A 14,041-nucleotide genomic window follows, 5' to 3' on the forward strand; every position below is an offset into this window, starting at 1 on the left:
GCAGCGGCCACAGCCACACCTTGCAAATAGGAAGGTCCTATGTCAGCGCACAATCTAATATAATCTGCCAAATTCCCTTTTTTCTATAGGGCCGAACGGCCGTTTAACAAGCGGCATTAGCATTCTCAAAAGCCAGTTGCTTTACTAAGATCATCCCTGCTTCTCCCTCTACCACCAACCTTTCTACAGCTTGCCACAAACGGGAAATGAAATCCTGACAGGGTTCATCTGGCCCTTGCCCGATTCTACTTAGCTCCTCCAGCTCTAAGCCTGAAGAAGGAAGTCGCCTCCAGGCTTGCTCAGCCAAAGTGTTTACGTGCCCATGGTATTCCTCAGGGAATCTGGTCGCTGCTGCACACTTCCCCATTGGCCTTCCCCTGCCAGTTGATCGGCAGCAAAGGGGATCTGGGTGGCCCGACTGCTATCAGCTTGATCAAAACATCTGTCTTGAAACTCAGATCTCCATAGCAGGTAATCAGCTCCCGGAAGACAAGCCTGGGCTATGGCCTTCCAATCCGTGGGAGGCAAAGGCTCGCTCACCAATGTTTCCACTAACTCGAGTGGAAGGAGCATTAGGTCCACACCGCACCACTGCCACTTTCAGTTCCTTTCAAATTTTAAAGGGCAAAGCCTCATAGACTCTCGGATTCCCCCGTAACCGAATAGGGAAACACTGAAATCTTCTCATATCTCCTCCCTGGTGCCTCGCCTCCCACATAGCCTTTTGTAAATGGGAAAGATCAAAAGTCTCACGGCCACTTATCATAGGCCCATTAGGAGGGGGCTTAAAAGAAACTGCTTTTGGGGCTTTGGAGACAGATAACTGCTTAAGGAGGTGCATTAGAGTGGGAGAGTCTTGACACCGCCGAGCCTCCTCTTCCAATTCGGCCTCCTCCTCCGGGGACAAGATAGCAGAGTTGGGATCAAGATATCCTCCAGAGGACAACCAAGAAGCTCCTCGGGAGGTGGCAAATTTACGTCCGCAAGAGAGATAAAGAGGGAAGTTCGTATCTCAATTTCTCTCCTTGGAATCTCCTCTCGGTCGCCTCTCAGCAGCGGAATAGTGGTGACCTCGGGCAGGGGGACAAGACAATCTCTAATCAGGTTCCATAAAGAGAAGGCATCTAGAGGGACTCGAGTAGGTCTCTCACACTGTAATGGTCTTTTATCCGCTGCCCCACCCTCTCCCATGTTTTCAAGTTAACAGTTCCCTCATCAGGAAACCAAGGACACACATTTTGAACATAAGACAAAAACCTCTCTAATTGACTTTTAGACATCTTACAACCTGTACTACACAACACTGAACATAAAATTTCTGTAAAGAGAATCCTGTCCTTACTTTCTTGTTGGCCCATTTCTCTCTCGATGTTGCTCCATATTTTGAAAATGAAAATTAAATAATGTTCATGCATGCCTCCAGACCCTTCCTTGCCTTAAGCCTCTGTTTGGGTCCCTGTTTGGGGCCCAACTTACCAGGATCGCAGAGTTCCTTGACCTGAAAGTGCTCAGGGCAGGAATGAACAAGACAGGACACACAAAGGGACTCACTCACTCAGGAAGGGAATGACAAAACACATATCGAGAGGGCCAGTAGGCTGATGACCAACTGGCAAAGTTTTATTTTTCTCAACAAGCTTTATACAAAAGAGGAAGAGACTTAAACATCAAAACACTCTGACCTAGTTACAATCTTTCTGTGATCTCCACCCTGCATTCTTACTGCCAGTGTCCTTGACTAAGTATAAATTTCTTTTTAGTCAAGGGAAACCATTTAGCGCTCCTTCCCACCATGACAGGGGCATGGTGCACCTGCAGATTCCGACCTTGTCGGAATGCTGCTAAGCCGCAGCGACCTTGTCAGACTGTGGCTTTTGGTTCCCAACATATGCATAAGTACGTATACACTTCCATTGTGGGAACTAGGTTGATTGTGAAATGCAGCCTCACAGTGGATCCAACCCTGGGTCGAGGCAGGCACACCTAAGGAAATCCCTCTGGAGTCACCATGCCTTTTTGAATGCCCTCCTTCCACTGTGGAAACATTTCTGTCCTTCAGCATCTTAACACTGACCTGAGGGAATCCTCTGGTTGTGATCCAAGAAAGCTGTCAAATTCCTAAACCCTTTCTCCAGGGCACTACATAAATGACCCTTTCTCTATGGCTGACCTTCATAGATTTCCATAACATCTTCAAGTTAAACTGACCTCAGCAACTCTACCAAGGGAAAAACCAAAACTCTATCCACAAAACAAGTGCGTGACAACCAATTACCATCACAAAGACCAGAAACTCCAAATGCATCTGTTGGGAGTGACAATGATGACAAACAAAGTGTCCTATCACCTGAGCTTCTCATGGTGCATGCTGGGAGGCTGTTAGAGTGGTCAAAGCTGTTATAATCGAAGCCCCAGTGTCATTGAAAGACTGAGTCAGGGGCTTAGACAACACATTTGGAGGCAGTGATGTCTACAGTGAGACCTAAACAATGTGCCACTGGGATTCGCTTGGGAAGTGCAAGTTGATGAGAGGTTTCCAGGTATTTGGAAGTGGCAGTGCAAGGAATCAGGACACAGAGGCCCACTGTGTTCAGAGACAGTGGTGTGTCCACTGAGTGTGGCCATTGGGAAGTGCTGGAGGGAGTTTGGGGACATGAAGGCAGGCAGGTGGGAAGGCAAGGTCATGAATGACCATCAAGGGCACTTGAACAGGTTATTCCTAGGGCAGTGAGAAATGCTAAATATTTTTGAATGCTTGCCACAAGAAATTGAATAGTACTTCACCACGTGGTCACAATCATGGATATTTGACTTATTTCCTATTTGGGGCTCACATAAGTATCTGATATATAATCTTCATAGGTCCTCACATTGCAGTGTAACAGTAGGGATATAGAGGAGGCCTCCACCAACTTAGAGGACATACTTCCAATTTTCCAAAGTGATGGATTGATTTTAAGCATGAGTATGCAGCCATGTTGCTGTGTGTACAGAGTTCTCCCTGGCTACTGGAATGAGGATATATTGTAGAGGTTTTGGGGAGGCCCAGCATGTTCTGTGGTAGGTGTTGGTTTCCAGAATGGGGTGAGTAGTCAGATTTAAGACTGACTCCAGTGACTGGACAGATATTTTTTCATATTGCACAGAAGAGTGTAAAAGTGAGCTGTTTATCCAGGCCACTTCTCACACTAAGCATGTGGATTGTTTCCACAGTGACACTCACAGCTATCCACAGTGGACTGTTTCCAACATTTCCACTGAATTCTGATACTAGCTGGAGATAGTTTCTCATTCTAAAGGTTTTGGGCTCACCCCCAGGATGACACCAGCATCAGACAACAGTCAAGGAAGTGTGTATGAGAGTGCACACATTTCTGCACAATTCTTTCACAGTCTTACACATTCCTGATTGTTAATTTATTAAACTAAGAATGGAACTCTGGAAAATGCTTACTGTGATCACTGTTTGATAAAGAAAAAAACATATACCCCAGCCACAGCCACATGGAACAGGTGCATAGTACAAGGTACAGGAAGGGGATGCATGGCCCCCGCAGGTCCCACCTGGAGACCCCAACTGTCCAGCACCTGTATGTGTTCACCAACCCTGAAGGAAGGGAGAATTGTGCTTACTTCATATTCAAAGGATTGGATTCAGCTTCCTTGTCTCATTTCATTCATCCATGTTGGTGTGAAGCAGGAGAACAAAGTTCCCTCAGTGTGTCCTGGTCAACTGCTTCCCCTGCATGTGGCCTGCAGGTATTCAGAAGGACAGAGGATGTGACAGTGAGAAGCTGCAGAGCTGTGGAGAGCAAGAGAACCCAGAGCAGATGCTGTTGGAGTTTCTGGACTTCGTGATGGTGACTTGTTGCCATGGAGCTGTTTTCTGGGAAGGATTTTGGGTTTTCCCTGGTAGAGTTGCTGAGGTTAATCTGCCTTGAATATGTTAAGGAAAATCTATGACGGTCAGCCTTAAAGAAAGGGTCATTCACGTAGTGCTCTGGAGAAAGGATTTAGGAATTTGGCAGTTGACTTAGATCAAAAGCAAAAGTGCTCCAGGTGAGGATGCCCTCTGGTGAGAAGATGCTGAAGGGAATAGATGTCTCCACACTGGAAGGCAGTGACACAGCAAAGCATGGTGACTCTCAGAGTGATATCCTTAGGTGTCCCTGCCTCATTCCAGGGTGGGAGGCACTCTGAGGCTGCATTTCAGTCATCCCAGCTCCCTCAGTGTTAGTGTGTATAAATGCATGTATATGCATATGTACACACATTTTAAATTTTATTTAATTATTCTTTTGTGGTACTGAGGATTTAACTCAGTGTCTCAAGCCTGCAGGCATCTGCTGGACAACTTGAGTCACCTGAGTGGAGTTCCATTGTGTCCTTGGATATAGAGGCTGCCTGTCTGAGCCAGTTCAAAGGTTTGCTTTTCTTCCTCTTGATTCCTTTGTAGAATATTGCTGCCATCATATAACTCCCGTTTCTCCATGCACTGGGTAACTGTAGTCCGTGGTTAGTATGTTTTTCTTTCTTGGTTGAGAAGAGGTAGAGCATAGGAAAAGGTGTTGAGAAAGCCTTGGCCTCAGGTCCAATTCATCAATTGCGTGTCTGGCCTTCCTCCTGTTCCAGTGTGATGTCTTTTGGCCTAGGCCACCTTTCTGCTGTTGTCAGGACGTCCCCATGGGTCAGAGTCTGGAATTCCCAGTTGGAAACCCACGTCCACGAGGAGAAAGCGGGAAGAGCCCAGTGAGTTCAGGCAGAAGCAGGTGGCCGCTCTCAGGAACCAGGAGCCAGGTGTCATTCAACGCACTTTCCCCAGGCTGGGCCAGGTCAGCTCCCAGTTGAACCCCGTGCTGGAACAGCTGTGGATGAACGGTCATTTGCCCTCCTCTTGGCTATGTATGGATCGGTTCTCCTGTCACTCAGGACTATGACAAGAGTAGCAGCCAATCAGAGCCACAGGAGCTGTCCAATCAGAAGCGATTTTTCCCAAAGGTCCGCCCCTCGTCGCAGGAGCTTCCTTTCTCGGGCCGCCATTGTTGTGTCACTGACCTGGCAGTTGTGAGGTGTCAGGCGGTTCAGCATCTGTCGCTTTGTCATCACTGGAGCAGGTGTGGACAGCAGGACACCGGCAGTCAGGAATGGTGAGCGTGGGGCGGATTTGTGACACGGGCGAGGAGGGGTTGAGAGCGACTGGGCCCCGCGTGAGCCCCGGAGTCTGCGGCAGAGTCGCCGCCGGCGCCGCTCCGCTCGTCCCCTCGGTCCCCGGGCGGGGCGGGGCCGCAGCCGGGACCCCAAGTTCCTGTCCCTTGTCCCCGCCGGAGCCCCCTGTCCCTCCGCGCCCGCAGCCCCGCGTCTCCCCACAGCGCGGTGCCGGCGGAGGTGGCGGGAGGCTCCCGAGTGGCCGCGGGGTCCCCGTCCCCATCCCGGCGCAGACCTGAGCGCCCCGAGTTTCCTGATGGTGGAAGCGGCGTCTCCACCGCCACCTGGTCCTGAGGCGGGGAATCCCTAGCTTTGTGGACTCCCCGCATGGCCAGCACGGGAAAGGGGTCCGCGGGGACACGTGTGGGGGAGCGGAAGGGGAGACGCGGGTCCCTCTGACGTGGTTGGTGTCGGCCTTGGCCTGTGTGCACACAGTGTTTACAAATGAAACGCAGATGGCGGGGACCTGAGCTTAGTGCAGAGGCGGGACAGCCCCAAGTGCAAGTCTGCGGGGTCTCCAGGGCCAGGCGAGCAGGCTGTGCTTTCTAGGGAGAAAGAAGGGGAGAGGAGGGCGGTGGAGGGGCAGCATCAGCTCCTGGGACAGGGGAGATGTCCCTGAGTCCACCTGTCCTTAGGTGACAGTTAAAAGAGGCGTCCCAAGGAGGGAGGAGAAAAAGTTCAGAACAACAGTTCACTGTTGTGTCTGGCCAGCACATCAGTGTAAGGAGGGAGAGAGGACGGTGACACCCGCCAAGTGGACAGGACAGGGCAGGGAGGGGAGAGCAGCTTCTCCAGAACGGAAAGCTTTGTGAGGTGGGAGTTCGGTGATCACAGCCATTTGCCAGGGTGCCAGCGCTCCTGTATTTAGCAGTTTTTCTTTTCCTTTCAGGCAGGTGGTGTGTTGGGGGTGTAATTTGTGTCAATTAGGGAAGTCTGAAAAGGGCGTCTGAGAGAAAGAACAATGCATTGTGTCTTATGGAGAAAAGATTTGTGATTTTGACGGTATATATGGAAGGTGGTATAATTTTAAAAACTAGTCTGGTCCCAGATCTTCTGGCACAGCCATCCTTAAGCCCTTGGCATTCCCTGAGCTACAAGGAGTGTCTTTGGCTGTTTATCAATCACCCCTTTTAGGCATTTTTCTGAATTTGTGCTAATGAGGTGACTCCCGAGTGCCACCTCTCCATCACTTGAGGAAGGTGACTGGTGACCAGCCACAACAAACACAGGCCATGGCCTGGTATCTGCAGTGGGGACAGTGTGGTAGCACTGAGCCAGGAAGCTGTGGGGACTGCTCTAAGTCTCTCTGGAGCCAGAATTGCATTGTGCGACACCAGGTGGGTGGTGGAGAATTGGTTGGTGTTCAGTAAACAGCACACATGTGGTGTCATTAGTGAGGGCAGGACAAGGACAGGCAGCTCAGGTCAGAACCCAGCCTGTAGCACAAAGCCTGCTGCTGCTGGGAGGAGGGAACATGGATGGGGGAGCCCTAGGTGTGGGGAGGCCCCAGAATGAAGTTTCCTGGCTGCTCAGTCTTCCTCCCTCCCTCCCTCCCTGGGAGGGAAGCCCTGGGCTGTCTCTGCACAGTGACAGTGGTATCTAGGGTCAGACTTGTGTTCACCTTGCGAGCCTGGGTCCCTTGTGAACTGTGGGTGAAGCAGCTGCTTCCCTGAGCTCCTCTTGTTTCCTGCATGGAATCTCTGTTTCTCTCTCTCTGTCTCTCTCTCTCTCTCTCTCTCTCTCTCTCTCTCTCTCTTTCTCCCTCCCTCTCCCTTTTTTCCCTCTCTTCCTCTGTCTCTCTCCCTCTTGTCTGTCTCCCTCCCTTTCCCAATTCCTCCTTCCTTTCTCTCTCTGTCTCTGGTGGTACTGGGATTTGAACTCAAGGCCATGCGTTTCCTAGTCAGGTGCTCTACCCTTTGAGCCACACCCCGGCCCCCCTCTGTAAAATCTTATTTCCATACCTTACCTGCTTTCAAAACCAGAATTTTATTTCAAGATTTGAGCGCAACATGGCGATGTTCTGGCTTGGATCCTACATGGACAGGACGATGAGGACTGACAAAGAAAAATAATTATTATTTTTTTGGTGTTAATTATTGAGCACATGGACTTGTGCATGTTAGGCAATGCTGTACATATGCCAAGGTGGGCTTCAAACTCATGATCCTCTGCCTCTGCTTCCTAAGTAGCTGGAATTGCAACTCTGCACCACCACACTTGGTGCCACGTTTCTTTGTGTTTTTGTTTTGTCACCACTGGATTTGAACATGCTTGGTAGGCAGGCACTCTTACTGCTTCAGTCACTCCACCAGCCCTGTTTTTTTTTTTTTTGTGATGGGAGTTTTCAGGATCTGGTCTCTTGAACTATTTACCTGAGGGTGGCTTTGACCAAGAATCCCTCTGATCTCTGTCTCCTGAATGGCTAGGATTACAGGAGTATTGCACTGGTTCCCAGCCCAGGTTTATTTATTGATGTTGAAAATAGTATTCTTATTTTTGTACTCAAGTGGTAATGGAACATAATTTTACACAGTGGAAAAAAATAGTTGGTTTGTTGATTATACGTAAATTCTGATTTAGTATGAATTTTTGTTTATAGTTGAATTTATCATCAGACCTTTCATGGATGTGTTTTGTGTTTTTGGTGATACTGGGGTTTGAATTCAGGGTCTCATGCTTGCTAGGCAGGCGCTGTACCACTTGAGCCACTCAGACAGTCCTGTTTTGTGTTGGGTATTTTTGTAATAGGGTCTCATGAACTATGTGCCCTAACTGGCCTCAAACCATAATCCTAATTCCTGCCTCCAGAGTACCTAAGGTTATAGGCGTGAGCCACCAGTGCCTGGCTGGATGTGTGTTTATTGTGTGACTTGTCAACACTTGAATGTTGACACTTGAAACCTAATTTATTTAGCTTTGCTTGTCCTCTGGCTCTGAGAATTTTTTCTATGTGGCCCTTCAGATTATATGAAATTCAATCTGTCTCTCTCTTTGTCTGTCTCTCTCTCTCTCTCTCTCTCTCTCTCTCTCTCTCTCTCTCTCTCACCTGTGCTCTCTCTCTCCTTCCCTCTCCCCTCAACCATAGTATTGAAAAACAGGCATTCGAGGATCAGCTCACTTTTCATGATTGTGGCTCATGTCTACAATCCCAGAGATTCAGGAGACAGACTTCAGAAGATGTAGGTCTGAGGCCAGCACAGCTCAAACCCTGTCTCACCCATTAAGCTGAATGTGGTGCTGCACATCTGTCACCCCTGCTCCAAGGGAGGTGCAAATAGGACCTTCATGGTCCAGGCCTGCCAGGACAAAACCAGAAGACCCTATTTGGAAATAAGCCAAAGGAAAAATGGATGCGGGCATGGCCTAAGTGAGAGAGCGCTGGCCTAGCAAGTGTGGGACGCTAAGTTCAAACCCCAGAAAAAATGTGCCCATTTGAATATTGTAATGAGTTTACTCCGGAGATGAGGTTTTTCTTTCTTAGGGTTAAACTTTTTTGCTTGCAGTGTTGGGGTTTGAACTCACTGCCTTGTGGTTGCCAGACAAGCCCTTTACCACTTGAGCCCGGCCCAGCCCTACTGTTCCTCTCAATGGCAGAAGTGGTCTATTTGCCTTGTGAATTTTCCAAGTGATGTTTTCATGAGGTGCACAGTGCACCTCACAGTGCAGTTCCTTTCACTTATATTTAGCAAGTGTTTTGAGCCAAAAGAACAAGAGGAAACAGACAAATCCTCACATCTTCCAGGCTTTGCCTGCTCTCCCTTTAATGCTGAGCCTGGGTAGTTAAAAGTCTGCTTTGGCCTTCGCTTCCTGCAGAACTTCTTAGTTCTGTTCTAAAATATGTTGTTTCTTTGTCACACACAGGATTTTCTGAGTTCCTCGGTGTGTCTCAGGGACTTTATTTCTATTTATTTGTCCTTGTGCATGATAGGCAAGTGTTCTACCTCTGAGCTGCAGCCCAGCAGCAGGGGTTCTTTCAAACACCATCATTTCTAAACTACTTTGCTCCTTAGCCTCCCGTAATCTATATTTTCATAGCTGTGTGGGTAGGCTCAACTTTCCTCCTCCTCCTCCTGTTCCTTCTTCTCTCTTCTTTTTGTGCTGGGATGGGACTACATTGCAGCCCTTTTATTTTTTAACTTGGAATAAGGTAAGATTTGGCTTCATTCTCTTCCATGTGGATATTTATTTTTCAGTTTTCTGAACATTTTTTAAAAAATAGATGGCTCTTTTCTCATTGAGTGATTTTTATACTCCTGTCCAAAATCGCTCTGCCTTGTACATTTAGGAATCTGGGCGTGTTGGTCTATTGTGGCATTTATGTCTCTGTGTCTATACCCGCTTCACTGGATTTTGATTACTGTGCCCGGGTGCAGGTATTTATTTGTGGATTGTGCACCTGCATTCACAAGGGACATTGGCTACATCTTCCCAGTGTCCATCTTTGCTGCCAGCTTAAATTTGGCCTCTGAGTGAATCTGAGTCTTCCCTTGTCTATGGTTTCTGGAGGAGATTAGTAGTAGGCTGATGTTCATTCTGCGTTAGGTGGTGGAGATTTCACAGTACTCTGAATCAGCTAGCTCGTCATCTTTTGTTTACAGGGTTTTTTTGATTATTGATTATCTTGTTCGTTATGGGTCTGCTCAGAGTTCATAGTTCTTCATCACTGCTTCTCAGTAGACTGTGTTCCCAGCCATTTCTCTACCTCATCAGTGTACCCTACTCACAGCTATACCCTGGAGACTTTTTCAGTAACCTGTCAAGACATTTTGTTCTTCCTTTTGTTATCTGGTATTATTTCATGGGTGCCATACTCATGTTGTGGAGAGCAGCATTCTGGGTCCATAGTTTGGCTTCATTTTGAGGAACCCTGTGTCCCTGAGCTGGGTCCTTGTCAATGTCACCCCTATGAAATTGAATCTAGGAGTCAGAGAAGCAGAGGATCTGTGTTTCCCTTTCCCCCAGACCCTGGGCCCAGTAACATCTTACTTTGTTATACTTTGTGGGTTGCACTTTTGGAGGCAGGACTTAAAAACAGAATTCACTGGGTATATCTAAAAATATGCCCAGCCTCCTGCCAGCAGCAGAAAGCAGATTCTTTGTGATCCTCACTGTGAGAACCTGATGGAGTTCTAGAGGTAAAATGCCTCTGCTCAGCTGGGCCCTGTGGATCTTTTCCCATGTAAACTTTTCTTTAACTTCAGCACTTCATCAGAGACACTTGAGGGTTCCTGACCCTGACTCTGCTCATTATTTTCTGTTACATTAAGGTATGGTTGTCTGTCTGTCTGTCTCTTCCATTTGGGGACAGTGGGTAGTGTCATGACCTTAGTTCTCTGATGAGTCTAGAAGAGTTCCTGATTTAAAATTTCTTTGATGTTTCCTTGTATGGCTGGGAATGTCCCCTGTATGTCCTTCCATGCTGGGCTGGAGTGTGGAAGTTTCTGAGTTCAATCCTTATGTTTGCTGGCAGCGTTTATCTCTGGACACCCCTTCTCTTTGTGCCTCCTATCAGGATAAGGGGATCAAAATCCAAGGTGGCCCCTCCTTGAAGGTGCAGGAGATTGAGGTCACCCACCCACCTCTGCATGTGGGAGTGAGTGTTCCCTGTAGTTTCCCTGTTAACCTCAGCAAAGCTCCAGGCCTGGCTGCCCTACTTGCTCTCAAGACACTGCATACCTGTGTAAGAAGCCTGCTCACTGTCCTTGGGGCCGTAGTTCTGTGAGTGGTAAGCCTCGCCTGTCCTCTATGTGCCACATTGTCATGAGAGTGGACATCAGGACCACACCTGCAGGTGTGGCACCTTAAACAGGATGCCTAGTCTGTGAACACCTTTCCTTGTGTCTGTCTCCTCTGCTCTGACCCGCTCACCTGCCTGGCTCTTGGATGGCAGTCACACACCTCACCTGTTCCTTGCTGGGGAGCTATTGCTGTGACCTGTGCTGCTCAATTTTAGCTACCAGATCTGTGTATTCCAACTCATATTGTCATATTACAGGACAAATGAACACACACAAATTAGGATGTGCTTTTCAGTCTTAAGTCTTTGCATTTTTATGATGAAATATATTTGAAGAAGTGTGAGTTACACATTTCTGATAACATTTAGTTTTAGTAGCAATATAAACTCCCTTGGAGTCCACATCAAGATTTATAACTGGCCTTGCAGGCAGTAGTGTCCCCAGGTGGTCTCCTGCATGTTTCATGCCAGTCTTGCCCCTATGCTCTGATTCTTTGGTGAATTTTCCTGTGTTTACAATCTGTTACTTTTTACTAAGCAGTGCTCTTTTATTATTGCTTCCTTTGAACTTTGAGCAAGTGAGTCTTAATGGAATTGCAAAGGCTGATGGGTGTTTTCTTTGCCAAGGTATGTTTCAGAAGTGCCAGGGTCTGAGGCAGGACCAGTTTCTCATCCCTGGGGTTCTGTACTTGGTACTTTTGGGTTAAGATTTTTACTCTTGTATTAAATACTGCTCCTGTCATGTCTCTTCTTTCTCCAAGTGCCACAGCACAGTACATTCTTGAGGAAGATGACCATGCTGTCAGTTGTGGTCAAGTTCAGATTATACAGAAAATAGCAAGGCAGCTATTGATCGCCATTCCTGTGTAACTGTTGGTTTGCAGTGACCATCAACACTTGGTATTATCTCATGGGCTCAATTTTGTCCTTTTCATAGGTATGAAATCGGATCTACTCGACATTTCCTTGTCTCTTCATTTCCATGTGCCTGGATCTTTCTTCTCATCGGGTGTTTTATCTTCTGACAAATACATTTGGTCATTTCCTTTCTTATTTTTTTCTCATTTTTACTCTGTATAGTAATTCTTTTACCATTGCATGCATTGCAGATAGTTCCATTTTGTTATGTTGTTTTTGCCTCTATTAATTTTAATATCTTTAAATTTTTCCATTTCCTTTGTAACTTTTTTTTTGTGGCACTGGGGTTTGAACTCAGGGTCTCACTCTTGCTAGGCAGGGGCTCTACCACTTGAACCACTCCACCAGCCCAGTCCATTTCTTTTGACTTCCTGTTTTTATTATGAGCAAATTCTCTTTTGTAACATCAAATACACTTGACTGAGTTTCTCAGAGAATTTGCATTTTATTCTCATTTCACTGTGAAGTGATTATTGGGCACGGAATAGAGGGGTGTGCACTGCAGGTTCCAGGTAGATACCTGTTTGTCTCTGCCCTGTGTGTTAGATGCTGATTTGTGCCAGTGTCCTGCAGTACCGGTTCTATCAGGAATCTACTCTCCATGTACAGCTTGACCCTATAGACCATTTTCCTGGATTTCAGTATTATTAACTCTCCAATCGTAGTACAATGTCCCAAATGTTGGGGTTTTGTAATTCTTTATGTTGGCCAAGCAGCTGTTATCTTCCCATTTAGAACAAAGGAAATATTGTTCCACATTTGTTATTCCCACTACATTTTGTAACTACTAAAAAGTTAGTTGGGGAAATTTAAGGAATTTCGTAGATACATGTGAGAGGAAACATCTTGGTGACATGGAGTTAATTTGAAGCATATGTGGCTCTTTCTCCTTATTCCTTTGACTTTTCCCCAAATATATATATTTTTTTGGTACTGGTGCTTGAACTCAGGGCCTACACCTTGCGCCACTCCACCAGCCCTTTTTTTGTGATGGATTCTTTTGAGATAGGGTCTCACATACTTTTTGCCTGGGCTGGCTTCGAACCACTATCCTACCAATTTCTCAACATCATATGAACTTGTGAATTGAGTCTAAACCCCAGGTGCTGTCCATCTTACCCTCTCTCCTGAACACATGTGAATCTTGTAGGAGTCGGTGACCTTTGAGGACGTGGCTGTGAACTTCACCCTGGAGGAGTGGAGTTTGCTGAATCCTTCCCAGGAGAATCTGTATAGATCTGTGATGCGGGAAACCATCAGGAACCTGCATGCTGTAGGTAAGGGTGACATCATGCCTTCACTGAGTCAAGGAGGAGGTGTTCTGTACTCACCAATGTTGATCAGAGGTTTCGAATATGAGAAGGAATGCTTTTGTGAATAAACTAGGCATGGTTGCAAGGGAACTTCAACCTAAACTCAATTTTTATATAATTTTGTAATAATTCATAATGGTTTTTCTGGATCTACATTTTAGGACAAAAATGGAGAGACCAGAACTTTGAAAAGGAGGACCAGAATCTTGGAAAATATCTAAGGTAAATTACACTCACAAGAGGAAGCTATTCCTCTGGAAATGTGAAGTGGCAGGAAGTATTTCAAACAAAACAAATATGAGTGGTACACACCTGTAATCCTAGCATTTGGGAGGCTGAGGCTGGAGGATCACAAGTTCAAGGTTAGCCTGTGCTGCCTAGTGAGTTTGAGGGCTGTCTACATAAAGGACCCTGTTTCAAAATGTATATATATTCTGTCTCTCTCCGTTGTGTTTGCATGTGTATCTCCATATATTCTGTACATAGATAGATATAGATAGGTAGGTAGGTAGATCGATCCGCTAAATCTTTATATAGCATGAACATCTCTAGCCCAAAAATTCACAGAGCCTAGACTTGTTGAACACAAAATGATGGCACAAATGACACTTTATGATGATTTATTGCACACACTTTTGTTTCATACCCAAAATAATTGAAAATGTTGTATGACATTACCTTCAGGGTTTGGGTATAAGGCATATATGAAACACAAATGAATTTTATGTTTACACTTGGGTCTCATCTCTGAGGTATTAATATATATTTGGTAGTATTTCAGAATCCAGAGTCCAAAACACTTCTCATTCCATGAATTTTAGATGATGGTTCCTTGAGCTAAATCTAAATGTACCACAGATGTTCAGTA

The 14,041-nt window shown here is 46.4% G+C and overlaps 1 protein-coding gene across 5 annotated transcripts in view; it reads left to right on the top strand.

Moving 5' to 3' along the window:
• Positions 1–14,041, top strand: part of LOC109689049 (uncharacterized) — a 595,734-nt gene that overhangs the window by 552,101 nt on the left and 29,592 nt on the right. The window contains exons 1-3 of one of the 5 annotated variants that reach the window (XM_074053375.1): positions 5,009–5,147; positions 13,011–13,137; positions 13,335–13,395. The exons of 3 other annotated variants lie outside the window; for them this stretch is intronic. In XM_074053375.1, coding sequence (XP_073909476.1) covers positions 5,145–5,147; positions 13,011–13,137; positions 13,335–13,395 — 191 coding nt within the window. In that variant the 5' untranslated portion in view covers positions 5,009–5,144. Of the gene's footprint in view, positions 1–5,008; positions 5,148–13,010; positions 13,138–13,334; positions 13,396–14,041 lie in introns of those variants that run through there. One more of the 5 variants, XM_074053378.1, reaches the window with a different exon arrangement.

The sequence above is a fragment of the Castor canadensis genome, chromosome 14 (genome assembly GCF_047511655.1).
Source record: "Castor canadensis chromosome 14, mCasCan1.hap1v2, whole genome shotgun sequence".
In the NCBI taxonomy this organism is placed as follows: Eukaryota; Metazoa; Chordata; class Mammalia; order Rodentia; family Castoridae; genus Castor; species Castor canadensis.